Here is a 27,771-nt window from a genome sequence, read left to right as displayed (position 1 = left end):
GTATTAAGATGATTGAATGCACATTTATCTTTCATGGGCCCCTGTAGTTGGGCCAGCTGAAGGATGTCCGTGCTCTTTGCTCTCAGGACCTGTCGGACTGTCCTCCAAATCTTGGCTGTGTGCTCTGATGAAGGCTAACCATGCCCTACTTGGTGTCTATTACTGCTGCCCCGTGCACCATGATCCGTGCTGAGTCCCCCCCCCCCCAAGTTCACCACAAAGCTGTGGCTTTGTAGACACTAGGGTCTCTTATATACTTTCAACTTGTTGAAGAGAGTCTGAGCAGATGTCCTGGTTCAAATACTGATTGACCCTCTTGCGATCCAGGATGGCCTTCCATTTTTACACCTCCTTTGGAACCATTAACAAAATAGAGTAGCAGTCAGATCCCCTCTGTGGTTCTGCCACATGCTCTGTTGCCCTGATATCCAGCAAATGCTGGAGTGCCTGAAGCATCAGGAGCAAAGGGGGGAAATGGGGAGGGAGTAGCTGGTCAAATTCTATCCTGTAATCCTGGTGGATGGTGCTGAGCAATACGGTAGGTACCGCATTTTTCGTCCTATAGGACGCACTGTCCCATAAGGCGCACCTAGTTTTTAAAGGGGGAAATAAAGGAAAAATTTTTTTATTTCCCCTCCAGGTGCGGGGCTGGGGCCAACAGAACAGGCAACTCTCCGCAAGCCGTGGGAGCCCGCGCCAGGCTCCCGCGCTTTGCAGAGAGCTGCGCGAAGTCTGGGCGCGCTGAGCTCAGCGCGCCCAGCCTTCAGCATGCAGGCAACTCTCCGCAAGCCGCTGGAGCCCAGCGCCGGGCTCCCGCGCCTTGCGGAGAGCTGCGCGAAGCCTGGAGAGTGAGAGGGGTCGGTGCGCACCAACCCCTCTCGCTCTCCAGGCTTCAGCGAAAGCCTGCATTTGCCCCATAGGACGCACACACATTTCCCCTTCATTTTTGGAAGGGAAAAAGTGTGTCCTATAGGGCGAAAAATACGGTAGTTGTGGCCTCCAGTAACTGAGGAAGTGCTGCAGCTCCCCCCTTCCCTGGAAGCTGGTCGGAGTCAGGTCTGTTGCTGCCTCTTGTAGTAACTATCTTAAGGCCTGTTGAAGAAGGAGTTCTGGTTATTCTGGTTTCTGTTTGAGAAGAACCCCACCTGCCCACCCAGAGGACTTCTAGGCCTTGTTGTTGAAGGAGACTTTGTAGGCGCCAAAGGAGGAATAATTTCCCTTCTTACCCTTTCTCTCAATCCTTACTTCAGAGTTAACATGGTCTCTGCCAGGGTGTTTTCCAGCCCCTCCCCAAATAGCTTGTCTCCTTCGAAGGGGTCCCTGGCCAGAATGGCGTTGGCATCTGCCTGCCACTGTTTAAGCCAGAGCTGTCTGCACACTGCCATGGCCCTTGCTGAGAATGGGTAGTGGCAACCCACACAGGACCCCCTTCTTCCCTATGGAGAAGGAACTTATCACAGTAAGTACCAACATGCACTTACCTCTGATGAGGCACTAAGTCTCGGTGAATCCAAAATTTGCAACTTAGCCTTGATGTAGATGCTGAACGTGACGAAACTTCATTCAAGTTGGTTTTAGTATGTGATAGTTCCTACCTTTGATTGTTCAGGCCAGTGCTACTCAAAGGGGTGGTTCGCAGACCCGTTCTAAGAAAATTTTGCAGAAGGGAAGTTCACAGAAGGAAAATTTCCCTGGCTCCTACTTCCCTCTGTAGCTACCTGCACCCTCAAAAAGTCCTACCTGAATGTTCAGATAGCTTGAGAAGCACTAGTCTAGACCATTTCATCTGACAAACTTGGGCCACAATCTACAAAAGCGAAGACTGCAATAAAATGCTAGGATGCAACAGGTTTTCCATTGTTTTTGTTGCAATAGACTAACCAGGCCACTCTTCTAAAAACTTGTGTTGCATATGAATCGTGTACTGAATTTTGAAGTAAATCTATATGTCTATCCGCACCCTCAAAACTCATGCCTGGCTCTGTGCTTTTGTGAAAGATGCCTGAGTAAAAGACGTATTGGCATCTGGACAGAGTAAGCTGTCTGTTTCATTTCGAGTTATTTGAAATGCTTGCCTTCAGCAGCGGTAGTCAATACCTAATATATCTGGGGTAACACAATGGGAAAGAAGAAAGGCTGGACGGAACAAAAGCCCCAGCTCACCTATGCTATTGATTTCAGTCCGCATCCTCTCATTAGTTTCAGTTAAACATCTTGTCCCACAGCTCATATCATAAATTAAATCAACTGACTTAGAAGGAAAGCTGCAGCTCTGTCAACTGTCCCATAATGAAGAGTTCAACTGAGAGGTGAAGGCCGTGACATTCCTCTCATTGTCTCAAGAGCACAGGCATTACTATGTATTGCAAGGGCTTGGCTCTTCTTCAAGCAGGCCTCATCTCTCTCCCTTCCTTTGTGCTAAAGAGCTGGCCTTCCTTTTCAAGAGCTTTTTATAAATCGAAGTTTGAAACTCCTTTCAGCTGTTGCACTCTTGCCTGAAAACAGCGGTCCACAACCCCTCCTGACCAGTGTTTAAGGTTTCTCTTAAAAGGCTCCTGTGTGGGAAGAAGCAACATTTTGGGGGCTGCAAAGTTCAAGAGGGTTAGATACTTTAAAAGATTTAAATGCATGTGTCTTTTGTTTAATTGCAAGTCTTCTGTTGTGACAATATTGCTTCAAGCACCTTCTAGATCAGTGGTTCCCTTTTTTGGCCATGCCCCACCTAAACATCTCTAAAATCCTGATGCCCCCCCCCCCCCGGACATATAATTCTTACTATTCAAAAAGTGAACTCCTATTCACATGGAGGAAGCCTAAAAGGCCACTCACTGTTAATAACTCATCCTCAAATTTCCCCCCTTAAAAATCAAATTGCCCCCCTGTGGGGCGTGTGCCCCACGTTGGGAACCTTAGATGGAAAATGTGATATTGATGTAATTCTGTGTTCATAACCTCTACGGTCCTATAAAGCACTCTGAATTGAATGAATCGCTCCCCACCAGCTTGCACCATCAAACTGGCCAACATAACAAGAAACACAAGGGAAGAAGAAAGTACACATGGGCGTTTCTTATTTTCAGCATGATAAACAGATTTGTCTGGAGGATGAGGCAGTAACCAGCTTGCAGGTGAGTGCATCTGGCTAATCCTCAAATCAGATGATGGAGGAAGCGATGTTGATGGAGGGTTTCAGCCTAAGCCTAAGGGATGGTTCCCATATGAACGGTCAACACTTAATGACTGATGCATCAATGGTGACTTCTGTTATGTGTGGGAATTTTAATTTCTCGCATTCCTTAAACAAGGCTTCACCAACCTGTTGCCTTCCAGATGTTGTTGAACTACAACACACTGCTGGCTGGGGCTGATGGCCTTTATAGTCCCAACAACATCTGGAGGACAGACCAAAGTTCTATTGAGGTGTTAAAATCACAGCATTACAAGGAAGAGAACCAGACACTGCCTTCTGGTCCTGTCATTGCTGCTTTGACTCCTACCAGCTGCAGGACTCCAGATCACAGAGAGAGCCTACACATCTCAGGTGGGTTTCCTTGTTGGAAGTATTCCCCCAATGTGCTTATAGTGCAAGATCATGGCAGGCCAGTAAGGGCCATTCCACAATATATCCTCATGCAATGGGGTGATTTTAAATGCTTGAACAGGGCAAAAGTGGCTCCTAATGGAGCTGGTTGCAATGAATTTATTGTGAAGTGATCAGAAATCAAGTGATTTAGGCATGCATATGAACCAGCCATAGATTTCCTGCTTTGTCTAGCTAACTCTCATCTCAGAGTGCAAATCAATCCTAATGACATTATGCAGAGGTCCTGTTCAGTTTTGTGTCTCAAACTGCATAGGACTTTAGCATAATGTCATTAAGGATTGTATTATTAATTAATGTTGAAGCTCATACTAATTACTCAGTGATTAGTGACATAATTGGAAATCTGTGTTTTGTAACAAATATCTTGCCCTGCGGCTACCTATTATATCTATGTTTTATGAAGCATATTTCCCCTTCTGCCTTTTTTTTTAAGCACCTGAAACCATGTAAAACTTTTTAATATATCTGAACAGCAGCAAAAGCAACAGGCAATAAAGGAGCACAAAATACGACCCCAAAAGACTTGCACGTTGATTTAAAATACTTTTAAAATAAAATAAAATTTTGGTCTGCACTGAACATCATTAGAAAAGGTGGTCTGGTGATCTTCACTAGCAGGTGCAAATGCTGTGGTACTTGTAGACTATAGATCTCTGCTATGCCTCGCCATTCTTTTGTGAACAATAAATAGTTCTGTTCATCTCCAAGAATAGGGTTAACATACTTAAATAAATGTGTTGTCTTGCCTTTCCATTAAAAAATTGGGGGAAAGCCCTGAAGCTAACTTTGCAACCAATAAAGCAATATAGGTAAAGGTACCCCTGCCCGTTCGGGCCAGTCTTGCCAGACTCTAGGGTTGTGCGCTCATCTCACTCTATGGGCCGGGAGCCAGCGCTGTTCGCAGACACTTCCGGGTCACGTGTCCAGCGTGACAAGCTGCATCTGGCGAGCCAGTGCAGCACACGGAACGCCATTTACCTTCCTGCTGGTAAGCGGTCCCTATTTATCTACTTGCACCCGAGGGTGCTTTCGAACTGCTAGGTTGGCAGGCGCTGAGACCGAACGACGGGAGCGCACCCCGCCGCGGGGATTCGAACCGCTGACCATGCAATTGGCAAGTCCTAGGCGCTGAGGTTTTACCCACAGCGCCACCCGCGTCCTGTAATAAAGCAATATAAGCGTTATCAAAGAATAATAATCACAAACAATAAAACAAGATGTTTCAATTTAGATGGAAAACAAACTAACAGAAGGATGCCACACGAAACCTGAATAAAAGAACCAATAAAAGTTTTAGTGGTATCTTCAGAGATATTAATGTAGTTTAGAAATATTAAGCAACTGCTAAGCTGAAATGTACTGTAACATCAGTGGACTTGCTATCTATGCAGGCATACAAACCCACTAAAATAAACCGTTTGTGTATAATTTCAGAACTGGCGCCCAGCTTCTAGATTCAGCTTTGGAGTTTGATGCACAATATTAGCTTGTTGATGTTGCCTTTTTACAGTTTGGAACTCATTTCCTTCAGATATTCCCAGGCTCGCCACTTTCCTGCTCTTTAAGGAGCATCTCAAACGCATCCCATAGGTTTTATGTCCAAAGTTAACTCAAGGACGTTCGCAGTAAGAAAATAAACTGGCTCTTTCTCCCTCCTGCAGCAGCTTGTAGGCCAGGGGAACCCGAATGAACCATCTGCCCTGTGGACCTGTGATTGGGTCCTGTTTTTGGGTATCCCACAGGAATCTGGATGGCCACCATGAGAACTGGATGCTGAACTAAGATGGGCCTTTGGCCTGATCCCGCAAGCTGTGCTTATGTTCTTACATTAGGGCTGTTGCTGTACTGTTTGCTCTGGTTGAGTGCCTATCCTCTAAACCTATCCTGATGAATCTAAAGCCATGCAAACCCTGTGGATGTGTGGAATGATTCCTCAATTGCCTTTAACTTTTGTGTTAAAAGCAAAACAAAGAGTTGATCAATTTTGTAAGTAACCAGCCATCAGAACTGGACCAGTAGTGACGAGCTTTGAGGTGGAACTAGGGATCTGTGAGATTCTGGTTTTTGCAATTCTGGCCAGTACTGGAGAGAAAAAACCCTCCTGAACTTGTACTGCCTCTACGTGCATCTCTTTGTGACAGACCACACATTGGCAGCTCTAGGCCACTTTATGTGCCATAAGACCTTTGAGCCCCCGTGACCAATAATTGCAAAAAGATTAAGTTTTTCCATACTTCTGCATCCTTGGGAGTTCTTTTCTATTCTGCCTGTTTTAAATGTAATCTCATGCTCTTTGGCTTGTGATTATTTTTGCTATTGATCCACTGTGGGAACGAAGCCCTGGCAGCCCAATTTCCTTTCAATATTCTCCCGTGAACGTGATTAATTTTGGTTGCACGGCTCTCCTGTCTCTGTGCTACTTTCAGGCTGTCATGCCTGCCAATGTGTGTTCACCCCCTCCATCTTTCCTTTCTCTCCCCCTCCCTCCTCTTTGTGCCATCTCGTAATGGGGAGCTTTTATCCACCTGGTGTGCCCTCACTTTGAGTCTAACTGCCTGTGCCAATCACTTTTTTCTTTCTTTCTTTCTTTTGGAAAGGAGACTCCCAGATTGTCTAATTAACAGTGTTTGACCGTTAAACTGAAAAAAGCAAAACAAATTAGAGATCAACTTAGAAGAAGACAAATGAGCGGAGGGAGGTGTAGGGAAGGATGGGGAGAATTTGCACCACGAGTGAAGATAAATGATTTTTTTTTAAATCCCAAATATGAGTCCAAGGGAAAAAGGATTTATAGGCTTCTCAAGATCTGAGAGAGGGAAGTTAATGACTGGCAAGTGGTGCTGCTAGTGCAGACGAGTGAGCGGCTTGGATTTTCTTTTCGTCCTGTGAAAGGAAGCAAGTCCTTGAGACATAAATTTCTACATGGGTCGATCAAACTGAAAGTTGCCAAATTTGAGATTGGCTCTTCCCCGGTTGTGTTTAACAATATAAAAGCAAGATAAAAAATTAAAAGGGATGCTGGATAGCTCAGCTGGTGAAGCATTGAGACTCTTAATCTCAGGGTTAGGGGTTTAAGCCCCACTTGGGGAAAAGATGGTCCTTGTAGTCCCTTCAAATTCTACAATTCCATGATTGGGGCTTTATAAAATAATAGGCATGTGTTTTGCACAAGTGTTTCACTGGGTGAAATGAGTCCTTTAGTCCTGTGTACTGAGCAGGCACATCCTTCAAGGAATGGCCACTGGGATGTCTTAAGCACATCCCTCCTCTTGTACCAAGCACCCCTTCTCCATCCAATTGCACACAAATAAAAACATGAGAAACGATCACGGTTGAATTCTGTACCACCTTGGGAGAGCCAGCCCTGAATATAAATGAGGCAAAATGCTTTCGTTGATGTGCTTCCATTCCTTCCCATCTCCCAACAAATAGCTTTGCATTAGTCATCATAATAATGATAAGTAAAGTTGCTGTTTAAAATCTGAGATATGTCAAAGTGTTAAACTCGGGGTTTTAAGCTGTCGTGCTTGACAGATTAATTACAAGGGCTGGGGATGGCAACTCAGGAAAGAGATGCCATACCCTTTCTTTCTATCTTTCATTTTAGGAAAGCTCCCTTGTAATGCGAGATGCATCATGCCATAACGTAACTTTTCTAATCAGAATGTGTGTTAATTTGGAGAGATGAATCCTAAATCCTTTTAAACCTTCTGAGATTTGCTGTAAATAGAATGAGTGTATCATACTTTGTTTACCAAGCTAGCTATCATGCCACATTTGAAGAAGGATTTGTTTACAAGAAGGCTTAATTTCAAAATGAAAAGCACATCCCTCTGGTCGTTTGGGGAAGAGGAAAAAAAAGTGTCGCAATTGCAACGCTGCTTTCAAATAGTGTCCATATTGACAGTGGGATGTGGAAGGGAAGCAACACACTCCCTTTATGAACACACAGACTCCCTGTTCCTTCAATCTAGAAATTCATAGCATGATTTGATGCTCAATTGGAGCAAATTTGCAAAATCGTTTAGGATCAAATTGTTGACTGTTCGCTTCATGCTAATTTGCAGTAGTTGAGGTTGTGGCTCATAAGCTCTGAGAGAGTGCTGTTCTCCTGCTCTCTTAGAAATGTTTAATGAGTTATTGCCACAATTTGATTTTGTCATTTAAATGTTCAAATGAGTTGAATGAAGATCTCGAGCTCCTAGATCATTGCAACTGTTCACAATCCAGTGTGTGGTATTTGGCACGCTAAAACACTCTGTGCCTAGGCAGTTATCTACCTGCACTTGAAAAAGAGAGAAAGCAGTGTGTATGAAAACTGGCTACCTTGGCAAAGGCTTCCTGGATATTTTCATAGTTAACTTTTTGAAGAATTCTGTGTAGTTCCATAAAAATGTAGCTTTTTGTCTGAAAGTAAACTGATAACACTTGCACACATGTGACTATAGGATACTTAATCATGGTTACATTTTGTATAAAGCATACATGATTAATTCCTTTCGCCAAGCATAGGAGAAATGTTAAGCATATGTTGTTGTTGTTGTTGTTGTTGTTTAGTCGTTTAGTCGTGTCCGACTCTTCGTGACCCCATGGACCAGAGCACGCCAGGCACCTCTGTCCTCTGTCCATATATGTTAAGCATATATGGAGCCTATCTTCAAGGTTCCATAAAAGGATACACCTTTTGAGGGTTAACTATTGTTTTATGGGGAAGGACATACAGGGAAGTAGCCAAACAAGAATTGAGCATGCTCAGTGAGCATTTCATGGGTGAGGCAGGAAGAATGAAACAGTGTGTCCTGGAAGGGGGATGCCCCCATATATATATATATATATATATGGCAACATTTTGTAGCAGGACTCACTTGCTGATTTTCATTTGAAACAAAGATGAAGCAGCTTGCCTTGACGATCCCCTTTTCTCCAAGTTGCTAAGCAACAGATTGAGTCGGCAGTCATCGACAAGCAACTGGGCTAGTGAGAAGGGGGACTGAGAAGGAGGAGGAGGAGGCTTCTGATTGTGCCAGGGACAGGGCATAATTCCAAAAGTGGACGAGAGAAGTCTGGGGGGACTGCTCTGAGAGGGGTGCTGAGGAAGTCTGCATGGGACAGAATCTGAAAGATAAGTGCTAGCAGCCTATGACAGAGAGAGTCGTCAGGAGCACCACAGCTATCTAACCCCGGTGGTGAAGTGCAGTCTGCTGGGTTTCGGATGTTATTGATGTTATTGGCCTTTATTGGCATAAGTTTAAACAATAAAACCATACAAAGTCATGTAAATACATTAATAATCCAAAGACATGCAATACAGAAAAGACTGGATAGCCACCACTGAATAAATCAGGCAATTTTAGCTTTAGCTTTAAAGATCTCTGCTAGATACCCCGAAACAATCTTCTTTGTTCCGGGCGTATCATCCTTCAACAAATATTGGATTACAGACTCTTTGTAAATCGTTTTCTTTTTTTAAAAAGCTGTAAGGGAGTCACTAGGAGATCTTTATGAAGGGTGTTGAGAAGAGGGCAATCCCAAAACAAGTGATGTATTATACCTGGTGTTTTCTTATTACAGGAGCGGACTATGTTCTGGAAGGGGTTTTTGTTTTTTTTAAACCTACTGAACAAAACAGATGAGGGGAATGCATTTAGACGAGCTAGCACAAAAGCTATGTGATGGAGTATATAAGTTATAAAAGCAATTAGGCATTATTCCCTGGTGGGGCTGCAGTCCTAAGTAAGCAGATGAACATACAAAAGGCTGGGAGGGGTAGAATTTTTGGATCTCATGGTCTAGCAGTCTCTGCTTGATGAGGGAGAAAATTTGTGGCCATTCCTGTAGAAGAAGGGAATCTATTGCAGTCCCTATATTCCTAAATTTGAGGGCAACATGAGAAAACCATGTAAAATTATGTGTATTTATCAACAAAGAGGTTAGTGAACTCTCCAGGTCTGTATTAAAGTGAATTTTTAAGAAGTATTTGGAAGTCATAATCCAGCCCCTAGATTCTAAGAGATGCTGGCCTAACTCTGCACATATAGCCAGATAGAAGAAACATTTTGGAACTCCTATGGTTTGTCGGAAGAAGGATGCCTGTACACCCTTAACTTTGTTGTCAAAGTCAGTTATCCATAAGGGAATCCCATGAAGGAGTTGCAAAACAGTTTTTTGTACTATAGGTCCTAACCTAACCACTGCAGGCACATTCTGGTTACCATCCAAAAAAATAGAATCATTTAATTCATTCTGCAGAGCATTTAGCTAAGTTGGTTATCCTGTTATGATGGGTCACCCATTTTAGATTGTAATAAAAGGTGATCCCTAAGTATTTAAAGCTTTTAACTTGTTCAATTTCTTGATCACAATACACCATTTAGATCAGACTTCCTCAAAGTCAGACCTCCAGATGTTTTGAGACTACAATTCCCAGCATCCCTGACCATAGCTAGGGATTGTGGGAGTTGTAGGCCAAAAACATCTGGAGGGCCGAGCTTGAGGAAGCCTGATTTAGATGGATGCCAACTCTTTAAAAATACCAAGATCTTGGATTTTTAGTAATTAATTGCTCGGTGATTTCCTTGGCAGTAATGAAAGAATGCTTTTAGAAACCTTTGGAGCCCAACTCTGGTGCAGGAGAGGAGAGTGTCGTCTGCATATAAAAGTATAGCCACTGCCTTAGGTCCTAACCTAGGAGGGTGGCCATTCACGAGGAGTAGATGTTGTTTCATATCTTTCAAAAATAGATTAAATAGATGTGGGGCCAAGAATACAGCCTTGTTTGGTGCCTGCTGGGAACTTTACTGGTACTAATAAAAAGTGGACATTGTTATTATATTTTGGTGACGGTTCTTTGTTATAGATTCTACTTTCATTAATCCCAATTTGAAACTTATGTGTAGCATTGTCGTGTTGGTGTGTGGGTGGGTGTTACTTGATTTCTCCTCTCCTCAATCTGTTACAAATAGCCCACGTTCCTTTTTTTAATGTACAGTGGTACCTTGGGTTAAGAACTTAATTCGTTCTGGAGGTCCGTTCTTAATCTGAAACTGTTCTTAACCTGAGGTACCACTTTAGATAATGGGGCCTCCTGCTGCCGCTGCGCTGCCACGTGGTTTCTGTTCTCATCTTGAGGTAAAGTTCTTAACCCGAGGAATTATTTCTGGGTTAGCGGAGTCTGTAACCTGAAGCGTCTGTAACCCAAGGTACCACTGTATATAACTTTCTTCTCCTGTTTTGCAAATTTTGGATGCTAAGGTAATTGCTCTTAAGGAATATAACCTTGGCCACAGGATCCAGGTTGCAAGGAAGTCTGTTATATTTGTAATGTAACCTGGCCTTCACAAGCCACAATAGCAACAGCTGAGGATACATATGGAATATTTAGTCACTTTTCTTGTTGAAGAATATCATTGCCACACTGTCTACACTGGTGGGCCAAAATCTGCTTGCAGTCCAACCTACTTTGTGCCACCTTTTCCAAAGGTCTCAGTTGACATGTTGCCGCTTGGGCCCTCTAAAACCTGGGAGTGAGGAACTATCTCCCTCCTAGGCAGAGCTCCAAAGAAACCATCACCCAATCCCACTTAAACTTGCAGCACTATTAACATTTAGTACAACCTGCTGTTAGCACCTCTGAGTCTGTGGAATGTAGCAGAATATAAATAATATAAAACTTAATTATAATAAAAGCCACATGGGTTTCTGTGCCTTTAAAACTTGCATAGGTGGGGAAATCGGACCTGCTGCAACTTCTCCCATCACTTCAGTTTTTATGGGGAAATCCCATAATCTGGATCAAAGAGAAATAACTCAAAGACCACTCGGGCTTGTAATGAATACAGACAGTGTTTTGTTAAAAGCAAATACAATCGATACTTGTGGATACACAATTTCACAGTTCTTGCCAGAGTTATTGGAGACTGATGGGAGGAGGGCAATCAAAATTGTTGCCAGGCATCCCTGGGGAAGAGTCTGATTAACCATAGATCGATCCAATACATTAAGGATACAGGATGCAAAGCGGGAGCAGATAGACGCAAAAGCAGCATGGATCAAAACAACATCTTTAGTGTGGCCATAGGCTTATATGGAATACTACTATGTTCTGCAACAAAATGGTGTAGTGTGGTGTGTTCCTGTTCAGTGTTACAGCTAATCCATCAGTGCTGCCTTCCCTGCGATGGGGTGAGCTCCCGTTGCTCGGTCCCTGTTCCTGCCAACCTAGCAGTTCGAAAGCACGTCAAAGTGCAAGTAGATAAATAGGTACTGCTCTGGCTGGAAGGTAAACGGCGTTTCCGTCCGCTGCCCTGGTTCACCAGAAGAGGCTTAGTCATGCTGGCCACATGACCCGAAAGCCGTATGCCGGCTCCCTCAGCTAGTAAAGCAAGATGAGCGCCACAACCCCAGAGTCGGTCACGACTGGACCTAATGGTCAGGGGTCCCTTTACCTTTATCTCTTCATGGGCCAGACCCAAGCCAGCAAAAGTTAAGTTCTTTTTAAAAAAATCCCAGTGGAAACAATAGTACTTGAGTTCTTCACTGTATGCTGTGGTTCCCTGATTACCATAGGACTTGAGTCTGTTACTTTCTCTGGGTTGCACCTGAATGTGTTTTCTCTGCTACTTTACTACCCCCTTTTGCCTTGTCCATCTTTTTGTCCTGCTGTGTGCATGAGTAATACATTCATGGAGCTTCCCAATGTCCTCTGTACTACACCTCCCAGCTGTCCAGTCTCTTGGCACTAACAGACTGAAGTTATGCATGTGCAAAAGCATCTGCCTGACCGCAACCCATGCCAACCAAATTACTGAGCTATTTCATGCAGGTATGAATATCCCACTTGAACTGAAATGTCAGACAGGAATGTGAAAACATACTTCACTTTTATTGTCTTTCAGGCATGAATTGCAACAATTAATTTGTACTGTTGATTCCTGAAACATGTCTGATGTCAACAGTGAAGAAACACCCCCCAAGAATTACATTGGAATGGCCAGTAGAAATTCAAAAGGTGAGAGTTTGGTTTCCCACAATGACACTGGATGCAGAAGTTGAGCACTTTCAATTTTTGGTGTCCACTCTTGTTTCAAGTCTGGTCAGTTGCATGGCTCTCTTACAGATCAGGAGAGATCCTTTGTTAATGGGACTACTTTTGTATGCTTACGTTTCATAAAACTTAAAAGACATGATATTGCAGTGCAAGTCTTTTCCCTTTACTGTACTCACACCAATTGAATCTTCTCTTATAAGCAATGATGTCTTCACGCCAAAACAAAATTATATATAATCTTTTTTTGTGTGTGTTCACATTTTATTTTGGAAAACAGGTGCTTAAAAATTTTAGATTTTTTTAAAAAAAACAAAATTCTAAAAAAAAGAAAAGAAAAAGGAGAAAGGAAAAAAACAAACCACAGTATTTACAAAGATATCATAAATGGCTTTGCCATGCAAAACAAATGACTTTGGTTTTATCCCCCTTTTAACTTTGGTTTAAACATTGACCAAGATTAATTTTTTTGTTCCCCTGCCAAATAAAGCCTTAACCAATGCAGAGAGGACTTTAACAGTTTTTTTCTGTAATATTTTATACAGTATTGAATTTATAGGACATTTCATGTATTTAATCCATGCCAGTACACTACAGGAAGCTTTTATTTAAGACATCAGTCACTACTGCCCAGACATTTAACATTTTACAAATTTACAACAGTGTTTTTCCCCCCTAAGTGGCAAAATACATTTCCTAATTTCCATCTCCATTTTTCTTCTTCTTAAACTCCCCACAATCTACAGAATCTTCCTGTTTTCCTGGCTCGTAAATCTGTAAACAGAAACTTCCATTCCAGTAATATTTTCCTGCCGTTATCAAAAATTATCTAGCACATTCTCCCAGATGCTATTCTTTCGCTAAAAGAGCACTGCTAAATACTGCTGTCTATTTGCCCCAATCTATTCAAATGTTTCTTTTTATGCTAACTTTCTAAAAAAATTCTCAAGCATAAAACAGGTTTATAAAGTTACAATCTTGAATGTAACTAAAGATACATAGATTTCATTTCATTGTTACAATTTCATGTACTTTTTTTGATAAATTATGTACCAGTTAAAAACACTAAAATTATCTCAAGGTGCAATATCTGTAGTGTAGTTAACAAAAACGCACACACACAAAAATATATATTCTATTTTGTGGAAAAATGCAGCTTTGATATGACCACTTAAAAAAACCCAAAAACTTCCAATTTCAACTGATCTTTTTTTCTTTTAAAATAAAAAGATAGATAATATTTAAGGCAGTGGATAACAAAAATATTTCAGAACTAATTCTTAATTTCAGTCATTCACACTATATATCATGGAATTGCAATAACAATTAGTTTTCCAGAATGCTATCAATAAAAAGATTTTCCTGTCTAAAAAAGACTTGTTAGTAGGACATCTGTATACATGACAACATGAATCTTGTTTAATACCTTACTCTCCTTTTGTAAATTATATACATGTCCTTTGTAGTTGAGCAGGTGTTCATTATTTCAAAAACCGGTTAGTTTGCTTTTACTTATTTTTTTTTTAACAGATTTATTCCCCCCTTTTTCCTTTAGTGGTGATTGAAAAACATAGAGAAGTGTCTCATTTTCCCATAAGGCAATCTTATAAATTAGATACTTGCTGTGCAAAGTAAGAGCTTTACTGATAGCAATCAGAATTAGAAATGTACCTCTTTAAAGGGTGCAAAAAACAATGGAAATAAAAACATTACACTATACATCAGATTACCAGCGACTCCCAGAACAAAGCCTTACAGTGTATAAAAATAGCTACGTAAAAAATTTACATAAAGGCAAACCAAAAGAAATCTTCAGTGCAGACATTTACAAAAAAAGAAAAAAAAGAAAAAAGATATTCAAACAGAACACAAACTTGTGACCTATTATCACGGCTGCCGCCAAAATTAGTTTTGCTGATATTTTTGTAAGCTTGAGATAACTGTGTAAATTCCTCCGAAAACTTGATAGAATGATCTGTGTAATACTTGAACCATGAATAGCTGTCATGTCTTTGTATATATCTTAAATACAATCCATGTTCATGCTTCAGTTGGTCTATGTTTATTCTCTGAAAATGAGAAAAAACAAGGTCAGTCAAGATGAACTTGTATGTTGATGATAATACACAAATGGGGACGACGACGACGGATATTAGTTTTCCCACATAAAATGCATGCCATAAAAATAAAAAAGGAAGAAATAAATGAAGGCTACCATAGAACACCGTGAAACGTACAACAATGAAGGGTGCATTATAATTTGCCAGCAAGTGTTAAAAATATTTTCCAAAATCATAAATGGTTTTGAATCTTTCGACTGACTTTTGAAAAGTTGCTATGACAGTGCGGAGCAAGCCCTCGATCAGTGCTGGCCCTGTTGTCCGAGGCTCTGTTCCTGAGGCTTTCCTAAACATTGCCTGCCTTCTCTTTTTTGCCTTAGCTCTTTGTCTTGTATATAATTAAAGCATCCTTCCCCCACCCCACCCCCAAATATTGGTAACTGTAGATTGTAAATTGTGCTGGAAATTGCAGCTCTGTAAGGGGTAGACTACACTTAGCCCAGGATGTAATTTTAATGCACACAGTCTAACTCTTGAGTCTTGGTCCAGTGTTACTCATTCTGAAATGTTTCCAGATTATTTTTTTGGACCGAAAATCTATTCATACTTTGTTTCTGGAGAGTGCTAGCACAGGGCTTCTGAAAAGAAAGTCTCCTCACAGTGGTATCAGAACAAACCCAGAACAACCACCATCAGAACAAACCCAGTCCAACTTACTGCTTTGAAGCAGTACAACCTACATGTAATCTGTCATGGCTAGATATTCTTTAGAACTTTTGTCCTTCAAGAAAAAGATTAAAGAAATAGCAATGAGCCCCTGGTGTACAGAGACATATAGATAAATTGCAGTGATTGGTGGTGGACAGAATGGCCTGTTTGAACCAGGAGTTCATATCCAGTCAAAACAGGCACACTGGTTGACCTAGAAGACACCCAGGAGTTTATACTTAGCCCTGGAGTTGCTTTCCGTTATTTTAGTGAACAGTGTGTGTTATTTTAGTGAACAGTGTGGTGCTAAAGTGTTTAGAGGTCTTAGGAAGTCCAAGATAGATTCTATTGATAGCAGATTCTATTGATAACAATTGATAAGATTCTATTGATAACAGTTTGTCTCTTGGTGAGGTGATAACCGTTGTTTGTTTTCCAAGTAACACCACAGAAAGCCCCAAGCAACTGAAAGCATTTCTGAAGGCATTCCAAATGTTGAGCAGATAAACTTAGGTTCATCTTGATGTGAAAATAGTACAAACACTTCAGCAATGCAGAGACTAAAAGCCATTCAAATCATATACAGAGTACAGATAGACGACATTATGAAGTTGTTCACACCTACCTGGAATGGTGGTGACTGACAAGTTCTCAAGCTTCCGATTTGTGATTGTTTTCTTCTAACTTTTTGTTTTCCTCTATATTTCCAAGGTCTTTATCTACATGTTTTGAGGCTGACCTAAAATGCAAATAAAAGTAGTGTGACATCTTGCTTTGTTATTACCCTTTGTTGCATCAATGAACAATGTTTCCTGCTTTTCAAGAGAGAGGATTCTTACAGTTCAGCTATCAATACATGAACATTACTACGCTAGCAAATGAAACAGCTTAATGTAGTGAACTGTGCCATAACAACACATATGCTTAGTGTGAATTGAGTTTTAAATTTCTGCCACCCTCATTTATAATCTACACATGGACTGAGCTATGCTTGCTTTAATAATTTGTACTTCTTCATACAAATTCATTAGCAAGATTTTCTTCATGTTTCCTTGAGAAGGTGTTGTTGCTAACATCAAAGTGGTTTTTATCAACATGGCAACCCCTCCTTGTGCATTAAAAACCTTTTTGAAGTTTAAATCATACAGTGGAAAAAATAATAATGAATGAGGACTTGCAAAACATTTAAAAAAGAATACACACCCTTTTCTAAACTAGCTTTTGCACAAGAAGTAAATTTGTGTGTGGGATTTCTATTCATTATGCATGATAGCTACTGGGAACAGGGGAAAAAAAACCTAGGGCCCATTTCATATAACTGGAGTCTCCATGTGGCTTCATATGTATAGAATACCTTGTCTGCCTGTACAGGTCTCCACATGACCGTTTCTCCAAGACAAGGTTTGCACTATAATACCTTTTCCCCACGGCCATATTTAAGCAACGATACTAAACACACTTATTAGGAAGCAAACCCCACTGAACACAGCAGAACTTTCTTCTGAGTAGGGGTCCTCTGCCACTACAATACATAGTTCTAATCTTTTAGCAGCCTATGGCCTCTTATCTCCTTGTCTCCTCCCACCCTGTGGCAGCTCACTTGATTGGGTGTTTGCTTTTCTAAAGAGGAAACCAAATGTTTTCAAAGCGGAACCTTGGTTCTCAAATGCCTTGGTATTTGAACATTTCAGCTTCTGAATGCCGAAAACCTAGAAGTAAGTGTTCCAGTTTTCGAACATTTTTTGGAAGCCAAACGTCTGATGTGGCTGTCGGCTATTGTTTCTGGGGTGCCTGCGCCAATCGGAAGCCACACCTTGGTTTTTGAACATTTCGGAAGTCAAACGGACTTCCAGAATGGATTACGTTCGAGAACCAAGGTACGACTGTATCCTTATGCTGAAGTGACCCAGGCTTTTCCTGCAGGGAACAGTGCAATCCCGTTTGGGCTTGTGAGTGTCTGATAGAGTATACCTGACACTCACAAGCACCCATGCCTGGAAATGCCTTGAATATTCAAGAGAAAAAGGAGGCATGACTCACTCAAACCAGAAGGTGCCCTTTTTATAAAGGTAGATGTATTAATTGAGTGCAGGAACAGGGTAGCTTAAACATAATGCCATACAAAAGTTTTCATTACATGTGAGAGCAGCTTTCAGAGACTGGTGAAGTGAAAGACCTCCTGTATTAGTGTGATAACATTTTAAAGACTTGGGCTTTAAAATGTAAATGCACAAATCCATATAAGTGATACAAGCAAAATCCCTTGTGTCAAAGGCAGCTTAACACCTGCACACCTCTTATGCAGAAAAAAGAGTTGTGACTGCAGATGCTCAACATGGCCTTGGGTGAGAAGGCTGAAGTGGCTTAACTTTTCAAATGCATAGCATACAGAGAGCAGCATATACAGGTATGCTGCAAAGTAGGCTGTAAGTGTTCTGCCTAATGGTTAAACCCACTAACAACCAGAATTTGCAGGATGCATTTTAACATTTCCAAGACTAGGCAGAGTATGATGTTTTCTTTTTCTTTCTCTGTTACCACTTTATTCTACAAAAGGATGGTTTCCTAGGTTCTTTTTTTGCTGATTCTATCTCTGAGTGGTGCTTTCACCATGCAGAGAGGATAAAAACATGCAAAGTCAGGTGGCTTTATCTTCTTCCACCAACATATTTCTGCTGCTTTTTCTTGGCACTGTGATAGTGGTGCTTATTGTGCTTTGCATGTTCCCTGTGGTATTCTCACCACATAGACCAAACCAGCACAAAAGTGAAGGGATGAAGCTGCTCCCTGTGGGAACAACAGGAACAGAGAATCTATTTATGACAACTGGGGAAGTGAAAGGAATAGGGACTAATTTCAGGAACGAAAAAACATTGAACTCCCAAGTCCTGTTATGCGTTTGTTCTGCACCATCCATGGACACACATCAAAACTCCTGCCTTAAAGTTTGCCTTAACCACTGCAGCCTCTTTATGCCCAGCAATAAGCTAGGAGCTTAGGATTCAAAATGAGGCAACATTACTGCCTCCTACTAGTTTTTATCATGCTAGATTTTTATATTGGAGTTGGATAGCAATTTTCAAAATGACTCATTAATGCAATGGCAGTCCTTGTAAATGGGCTCCACTTAAGTGACCTGCATAAGGTCCTTAGTGGGAGGGGAGCAGCAAATGGGACCTCAGGTATCTGAAAAGCCTGGCAAGCTTTTCTTGAAGGGCCATTTACTGTCAATTGAAAACAACTTGGTGGGACTAATATTGCATCATACTAAATAAGTGGTATGGCGAAATGCAAAGCCTCAAAATGATGCTCAGGCTGTAAACAGACATCAAAAGAATCAGTATGTCCACTGCGTTTCAGCATACTGTCTTCTGCGGGAGAATAATAAATTTGTTTGTGGTGGTGATTCATTGAAAGCAATGTTTTGTCTATTCCCAGCACTGGGTAGTAATAAATGAATCTGTGTTGATCATTTATTTGAAGATGGACTCCACTCTGTGCAGCTCCCTGAGTACCCCCAATCTGCTTCTGAAGGTCCCTGAAGCTTCTGAGAGTATGCAGGAAAGAGAGAATGGGGAAGCCCTCTTGTGCAAGCAGAAGTCGTTTCTGCCGGTGGACAATCATTGGTGGATGATACTGTTTAGAGACTCTGCCTATTTCCTGTCCTCCATTCCACTTCAGCTCATTTCTTCCTTTTTCTGCTACAAGCCTGGGATTTAATCAGGTGGGAAAGCATGGGAGGATGTCTGTGCTGTGCTTGTAATGGGTTACTATGTGCTTTTCCTTTATACAAGTATTATTTGTTCATATTTTGCTTGTTTCTTATCATACTATAATCTATCTAATTGATAGCTATTACTCTATTGGAGATGTCTGTTTCAGGAAGTTAGCTGATGCCATTGCCTCAATCACCCCCAATAATGGATATGTCATCTCAGAGATTTTGTTTGCTAGCAAGATTTGGATAATGCACTGAAGTGGGCTTTCAATAAAAATGGCAGAAAATTGGAGTTGGATATATGAAATGCAGGAAATGAAACAGTGGGTACATTTCTGATATGCTCCTTATAAACAAACTTAGGATATAGTTTTCTATTTCGGACATGTGCAGAGAGAAATGGTTCTATGAGCTGTTCCTCACAGATTCATCACTATTCATTACTTGAAATAAGGAAAAGAGGATGAGCTGTAACAGAAAGCAATGGCCAACGGCAATGATTTTAAATGAGTAAATGCTGAAAAGGTTGTTTTTAAGTTTCAAGCTGCCCCACTCCCATCTCCACAGCAATGACACCAAACTTTCTATAAACTATTATTACAGATAATGCTTGTAAAGGACAGAAAGGGACATGGCAACATACTCCATTATGGGTACTCAACAACAACAGAAAAGCAGTAAGTTTGCACCTCCTAATCTCTACAGAAAAGGCACATTTGCGTTAACCTATCTTTATCTGTCAATTATTGCTACAATATCCAGGCTACGGAGATTAGCTGGACAGAAAAATGAGTCATTCTAATAATATACTTAAGCAAACCCCCTAGGATACTAATGAAATGTGTCATGAGGTTTGAGAAGTTAGCCTTTGTAAAAATATAGCACTTGGGAGATTTTACTAGATAAAGTACCTAGGACAGAAGTTATCTATCTCTGACTATGTAATTTGGTTACATTAAGGGACATTAAAGGTTAAGGCTCAATAGCCTTTTTCTGGTTTTCCTTCTGTTGTCACACAAAAAAGTAGTATTTCCACAAAAGTTTTCTTGTCATCGACTGGTCTTGTGAGTTGGTTGGGGGGAAGGAATTTATCCAAGTTATAAATGCCCCTCCTGAAACATAACTCTTCCCAATTCACAGGGTTAACATGCTTACTGTGGTGGTGCTTTATTATTATTATTATTATTATTATTATCATTATTATTATTATTATTATTCAGGAAGGAAGGAAGGGGGTCTGTGGCACCAGCAGTCACAGCAAAGGAATTTTCCAATTGTCATTCTGTCCCCTTCCCTCCCTATCTCATGCCTAGGGAATGGAAGATGAAACAGCTATTTATTGTAAAATATTTATAGGCTGCTTTTCTGATTCTAGGTGGCTCAAGGGATAAAATAATAATATTAAAAGACATGTACAATACAAGATACAAAACAAGATAATTTTGGACAAGTTATACGTAGATATTCAATGTGTCATTCCAGAGGAATTCAGGGAAGTGTGCATGTCTGTGTCATGGGGGAAGAAGAAGAAGAAGAGTTTGGACTTGATATCCCGCCTTTCACTCCCCTTAAGGAGTCTCAAAGCGGCTAACAATCTCCTTTCCCTCCCCCCCCAACAAACACTCTGTGAGGTGAGTGCGGCTGGGAGACTTCAGAGAAGTGTGACTGGCCAAGGTCACCCAGCAGCTGCATGTGGAGGAGCGGGGAAGCGAACCCGGTTCACCAGATTACAAGTCCACCACACTTAACCACTACACCACATTGGCTGGTAGTTGCTGGATGAGAGGCCACAAGCTGTCTTCTGCTGCCGCTACACATAAAGTAGGAAGATTAGATCCTATGCATGTAAATGAAGTCAAGCATGCTCCTGGGACATTGTCACTTCCCCTGGCCCCGATATTGTGTCCGGCTGAGGGACCTAAATTCATATTCCCCTGAAAAATCTTTGCAATCCCAGCCCCATACAACACCACTGGCATTGTTATATGCATCAGTGTTAAATCTACCATCAGCCCCAAATAATACCACTAAACTGAAAAATTACACATAAACTGTGATTCTGGTACCTAAACCTCTCCAGTTTGGTGTTTTGGTTGGCATATTCCACAACAGGTTTTTGACACAATAATAGTGCATTAATGAAGGATTTAATTCTGCTTCATCAGTTGTTCTGCAATTCTTCTCCAATGATACCACATTATTGCTGTCTGGAGGGGGCGACAAACTATCTCCCCTCTCCAAAAAACAACAACAAAAAACCCGACATTTGTGGTATGAAAAGGATTTCAGCAGGAAATCCCAATGCTTCTGAGGGGGATTCGCTTCTAGGTAAGTATGATTAGCACTGCAGGTGATGTTTTTAGTATGGAAGAAAAGCATGAACATTAAACATGTTTCTTTTTTGAAACACATTGGGATAGTTATATGAACTTGTTGAAAAGTAGCAATGGGGATGCTTTAGACTTCAATTCCCATCACCCAAGAACATTGGCTATGGTGGCTGAGTTGATGCGAGTTGTAGTCCAACAACATCTGCAAGTTTATGAACTTAAGAACTTATGAACTTATGAGCTTATGAACTTAAGAAGATCAGAGTGTGGTTAAACTGCCTCACTATTTTATATATCATTCACTTGCTCAGCAGGTCTCTCTCTGTATCATTAGCATCATTTGAAATATATTTTACTGAGATAAAGGTAAAGGGACCCCTGACCATTAGGTCCAGTCACGGACGACTCTGGGGTTGCGGAGCTCATCTCGCTTTACTGGCCGAGGGAGCCAGCGTACAGCTTCCGGGTCATGTGGCCAGCATGACTAAGTCGCTTCTGGCAAACCAGAGCAGTGCACGGAAATGCTGTTTACCTTCCCACTGGAGTGGTACCTATTTATCTACTTGCACTTTGACGTGCTTTCGAACTGCTAGGTTGGCAGGAGCAGGGACCGAGCAACGGGAGCTCACCCCATCGCGGGGATTTGAACGGCCGACCTTTTGATCAGCAAGCCCTAGGCTCTGTGGTTTAGATCACAGCGCCACCCGTGACCCTACTGAGATACTAGCAATTAACTCAGATGCCAGGTGAATGGCTCCAAGGCCTTTCTGTGCATTTTGTGATAAATGTAGCTGCAGTTCAGTTTTCAGCCAGGCATTCCCCACAACCTCCATCATCCCAATATATACTAAAATTAATTTGAACCAACTCTTGTCCTAATGTAACCTACTTCCAGTCTGTTCCAGCTACGGCACATGTAAAACAAGTATTTCTGAAGGAAGAATGACCTGTATTCTTAGTATTATTACATTTCATTGGGAGAGATGATCTGCAAATGAAGATGCCTAAAGGGACGCTTGTCTAGACAACACCTGACTGCTGCCTACACAGGGAATTTCTTCGTACCTCATTTATATTATAGGTTTGACACTTAACCTTTTAAATAAACATGCAGACAGAAACAGAGATGAAGAAGGGTAGGCCTTCAGCATTTCATTCAGACAGAATTGGTTAATGTATACCCACCCACCATTTGGTTTAAGAGTGCATATAAGCCCTACATGATGCTAATATGGTCATGTGTAAAATCAACACCCAAGGGGGGACAGGACCATGCTGAAAACTTTTGCACCACAGGGTATACACATATACAGTACAAACATCTGGAGGAGGGTTCTGTCCTGTTTACAGCTGTTCACATGAAGGCTTCCATCTGACCTAGAACCCTGCATGATCAGTGTTCTAGGCTGGGTAGAAGACTTAGTGCATGCAGCTGTTTGTAACACATCAGGGGAGGGACTGATCAGTGTTGTCCCACGATCCATTTGTGTGTTGATTTTATACACAAGTGTAACATCCGAATAGGGTGAATGTCTACTATGAGCACCATAACTACACCCTTAAGGGAACCATATTCAATATTTGTTTTCAGATTAAAATATGAGCATCTGTCAGGGTCACATATCAAGTTCTTGCTACAGGGGTATGACAAGACAATAGAGATTCTACAAACCACAACACACATAAAGAAGTAACTTTCTTGCCTCGGGAGGGTTTGAATGTTCTGTGCTGCTTCCTTCTGAGACTCTCCGTTGACATCCCTTTGGGGACAGAGATCATGTGAATAATTGTTCAATGGTGGGTTCAAAAACTGTTTGAGAAGGGGAGCCTATATGGACACCAAAATTTGTAACTGATAGAGTGTGCCAGGAAATATTTCCAAAATGGATAGCATTTCCATCTCTTTGGGCATTTGCTTCTAATCCTTCATTTTATTAAATAAATATGCCCCTGCTCTTTGCACAGAAAGCAGCAACAATGATTTATACTAAGAGATAGTTATGCTGAAAATAGAATACTGCCTGCAGTGATAATTCAAGTTATTAGGCTTTATTCAAAAGTGACAGGTATAGTAATTATCTATAATTTAACAACAAATAATTTCACTTAGTTCCCAACATAATCTGTCTAAGCTCTGTTAGCTTCATTATCTGCTTTAAGCATCTTGAAAATAAACCAATTGTTCTTTTTCTTATTTAGTCTGAGCAACTGACAACCTTGTTTGGTGTTCTTTTGGACTCTGTTGCAGTCAACTCCGCAAAGAAAAGGCCAATACTGCTGTTTCTTTTGCTATAATACAACACTGGAAGCCATGGCAGCACTTGGATTGCAGTGAGTGTCTACAGCTTGAACTGTTGCAATTGGGCACAGATCTAGTCCTATAGCTAAAGAGCCCAGCAAAGCAATGGAGACAGAAGGTGGCAGAGCTGACAATTTTCAGACATTTAAGAAAAGGAATCTGGAAGACAGAACCTGAAATGAAAGGAGAATGGGCTATTTGAGAGCCAATACCCAGATAATCTCAGCATGTAGAAAGGAAACTGAGACAAAGACCAACTAATTACTGGCTGTTATAGATGATGGAGATGCCCAAACCAGGTTCTGGAGCTAAAAGAGTGGATTGTGAGGACAAGGAAGGTCTGAGACACCTGAGTTATAGTGAGAGTGGCTAACATGAGAGCCGCTAGCCTCATAATATGTAGTTAAAACACAAGATGTGACAATTCTATGTTTCTTTGATTCTATGATCATGTCTGACATTTTGATTTGTTTGAAGCCACCCAGAATGGCTGGGGCAACCCAGTCTGATGAATGGAAAAATAATTATCCCTGCCTTCCACAAACAACAGCCAATGAAGGTCAGTAATAATCAGAGAAAGGGTAATTTGATAATTTCATACCACACACTTTTTCAACTGCACATTAGTGGGTGTATGTAGTACCGTTAGCATACCTGTAACCCAGAAAGGTGATACGCAGTCATGTAGGTTTGTAATTATAGGGTAGTAATCTTAAAGCTAGTATTAATTGAGAGGAGGAACATTAGGCATAGGGGGATAGTTCTCTAGAATAGGAATATGCACTTTAAACAGGGATAGGGAATCTCTGGTCCTCTAGAAGTTGTTGGGATTTCAGCTCCCATCAGCACCAGCCAGCCGAACCAATGGGAATTGTAGTCCAGCAACATCAGAAGGAAAACAGGTTCCCCCATCCTTGGTTAAAAAGGAGTTCCTACATCTCTATAGCTGCAGCTCTTTGTCAAGTTCCTCTAGGGACATAGAAACCTGCCTCACACTGAGTCAAACCTGTGTCCATTTAGCCTTTTGCCTACACTGACTAGCAGCAGCTCTCCAGGGTTCCAGACAAGAGTCTTTTTCCAGTCCTACCTGGAGATACTGGGGATTGAGCCTGGGAACTCCTGCAGGCAAAGTGGTTGCTCTACCACTTAGCTATGGCCCTTCCCCTTGGCTAACAAACTGGCTTATTCCTCTGCTACTTGCAAAACAAGGGACTTGTTATGTTCCAAAGAAGCAGGATGAAATGCAGTGTGGAAACCAGAGAAACGGCCAGATTTGATTTGGTTGTACTTTAGAAAGAAAATCCAGGAATGTAATTTAATTTTGGCATGCAAATTAAATAAGCTCCTTGCAGCAGAGATCTAGTCATTCTTCTACTTGCGTCATTTCCTTCTATCCTGCTCTCCACGTATATTACATAGATTATTTGCTGGATGAATAGTTCAAGCATCTTCAACACAGAGTGCACAGACAGACCCTATGTGAGTAGTGCATGTACTTATGTCGGTTTAGCTCTAAAGCATAAATCAATGCATAAAGAAGAGGCACAGAGCTAGCAGGCATGAACCCAGTCCCCTCCTCCCTGTGATTCTACCTCTATTTGTGCTTGGAAAAGGGCTAGTCTCACTCATGCTCCATCTAATGAAGACAACGGAGGAATTCAGGCAATTGGATGGGACGAAAAAGGGTCCAAATAGGCAAGGGAAGCGCCATACTTTTGACAGTGGCTCTTCAAGGCTTCAGGTGAGGGACATGCCCAGAGCTACCTGGAGATGTTAGGGGTTGCATATGAGCCCCACTCCATGCAAAGCAGAAGCCACAGCATCCACAATAATACTCTCTGCTCTAATAAGATATCACACTTCCCTCCGCTCATCGTTGAGTAACACTCTGCTGATGTGTTGGTATAAGGAGAATGGTGTAGAGATATGGGTTATATAACAGAAGGTGGGGGAAAACAACAACCTTGCAATAGGTAGGTTAACGTGAGGAGGAGCTTTGAATCAAACTGTGGTTTTGCAGCAGCTAGATTCAAAAGCATGGCAGTGGTGGAAGCGGCAGGAGATTCTGGCCAAACCAAGACTCCATATTGGGTGCAGTCCACCCATTACAGAACCCATGGTAAACAACTGTGGAAAGTAGCCTTCAGAAAGGTAGTTCCTGTGGGAAGACTCCAAACTTCCAATGCCCCTCCAAACTGTATTCCTGGAAAGGTAAAAGGTAAAGGACCCCTGGATGGTTAAATTCAGTCAAAGGCGACTATGGGGTGTGGCGCTCATCTCGCTTTCAGGCCAAGGGAGCCGGCGTTTGTTCACAGATAGCTTTCCGGGTCATGCGGCAAGCATGATTAAATCACTACTGGCGCACAGAGGACCGTGACAAGTGCCAGAGTGCATGGAAACAGCATTTACCTTCCTGCCTCAGCAGTAGCTATTTATCTACTTGCACTGCTATGCTTTCTAACTACTAGGTTAGCAGAAGCTTGGACAGAGGAACAGGAGCTCACCCTGTCGCATGGATTCGAACTGCTGACCTATCAATCGGCAAGCCCAAGAGGCTCAGTGGTTTAGACCACAGTGGGGGTACCCAAATGCAAGGCGGGTCATCGTTGAATTTAAATTACTAGACCCCATTTCAACGACATGTAAGAGAAATTCAGGTAGGTAGCCATGTTGGTCTGACACAGTTGAAATAAATAAAAAAATTGTCCAGTAGCACCTTAGAGACCAACTAAGTTTGTTCTGGGTATAAGCACACGAAAGCTTATACCCAGAACAAACTTGGTTGGTCTTTAAGGTGCTACTGGACAATTTTTTAACTTTTTTTATTTATGTAAGAGAGAGTCCATGTGTGCTTTTCTCACTGATGACAAACCCGTTTTTCTCTGAAAAACAAACAAACCCAAGCTTAACTAGAAGATCACCCTAGTTAGGATGTTTTAAGTAATTGTTCACTTGCAGTAAGTGAGAGCCTTTCATATTATCAAAACTGAACTTGTAGAAGAGGACTTAGTTTTCAAATAAGTAAATAGTTGAAACATATTCTACTGACATTGCTCTGAGAGCTTATCTTGATGCATTATATACAAAGCTCCTAACAACAGAAGTTCTCATACACTGAAAATACAACTTCCATGATATTAATTATACCACATTATATTACCTGATACTGTATTGTTTTTAATATAGCACTTACCTATGGAGAAAGTATCTGAACAAGCAACTATCTCCTACCCCACACCTGCTCATTCCTTCTTAGAATTACATGAGAGGCAAGCCTAACTTGCTGTAAGGTTCATGCCTCTAGTAAGCTCATGTGCACTAAGGCTCAACTAAGGCTAGATTAAGCAACGAAATGACAATCCATTTACATTCTGATTGATTAAAGCTAATGTGAAGTTCCATGGAGAACTATTATTCTTATGAGATGTAATGCATGCCATTGTGTGATGAAAACTTCAAATGCTCAGACTGTCATGGAATAACTGTAATCTTTACATGACCAATGAGGTTATCTAAATCCATCTTAACAGTCATTTAAAAACATTCTGCTTTCTATCCTCAGTCATCATGTAATGTTTCAGACTATCAAGGGATGACTGTATTCGTGTATATAATGTAGTGGACTAAGCTCCCATTCTCATTTTTGCATATTTCATAACTAGCATGCTTGCCCTACATCCATATCAAGGAGTGAAAATATCTAAAGCTGTACTTATAAAAGTGAAAGTTTCGTTTCATATTTATTGATATGTATAAAAGCTAGTTTTCAGCATCCCCCCTTCCTCCAGCATAACAAATAAACAGAACAATGGGAAAAGCTATGCAGATGAAAAATTGGGATTTATGTAAACAGTAGGAGTTGGCTTGGTTTCAAGAGCACCTGTTGAATTCTATGTTTGGGACATAGGGGAGTGGGGACACAACCTGTCCGCCACCTTAGGTCAAGGGTGGCCTGCTAAATGTTGTTGAACTGTAACTCCCAGAAGCTCCAGCCAGTGTGGAGAATTGT

General features: G+C 41.3%; 1 protein-coding gene across 5 annotated transcripts in view; it reads right to left on the bottom strand.

Moving 5' to 3' along the window:
- Window positions 1-12,464: 12,464 nt before the first annotated feature.
- Window positions 12,465-27,771, bottom strand: part of ALCAM (activated leukocyte cell adhesion molecule) — a 120,462-nt gene continuing 105,155 nt past the window's right edge. For 2 of the 5 annotated variants that reach the window (XM_053386243.1, XM_053386245.1), the window contains 3 exons: window positions 23,146-23,223; window positions 16,041-16,154; window positions 12,465-14,716 (listed from right to left, as the gene is read on the bottom strand). In XM_053386243.1, the coding sequence (XP_053242218.1) occupies window positions 16,067-16,154; window positions 23,146-23,223 (166 nt within the window). In that variant the 3' untranslated portion in view covers window positions 12,465-14,716; window positions 16,041-16,066. The remainder of the gene's footprint in view (window positions 14,717-16,040; window positions 16,155-23,145; window positions 23,224-27,771) is intronic. The other 3 variants (XM_053386247.1, XM_053386246.1, XM_053386244.1) reach the window with 2 other exon arrangements.

This window comes from Podarcis raffonei, chromosome 4 (genome assembly GCF_027172205.1).
Source record: "Podarcis raffonei isolate rPodRaf1 chromosome 4, rPodRaf1.pri, whole genome shotgun sequence".
Classification (NCBI taxonomy): Eukaryota; Metazoa; Chordata; class Lepidosauria; order Squamata; family Lacertidae; genus Podarcis; species Podarcis raffonei.
Note: the sequence above shows the minus strand (reverse complement) of the source record. Positions and strands in the feature narration are given on the sequence as shown.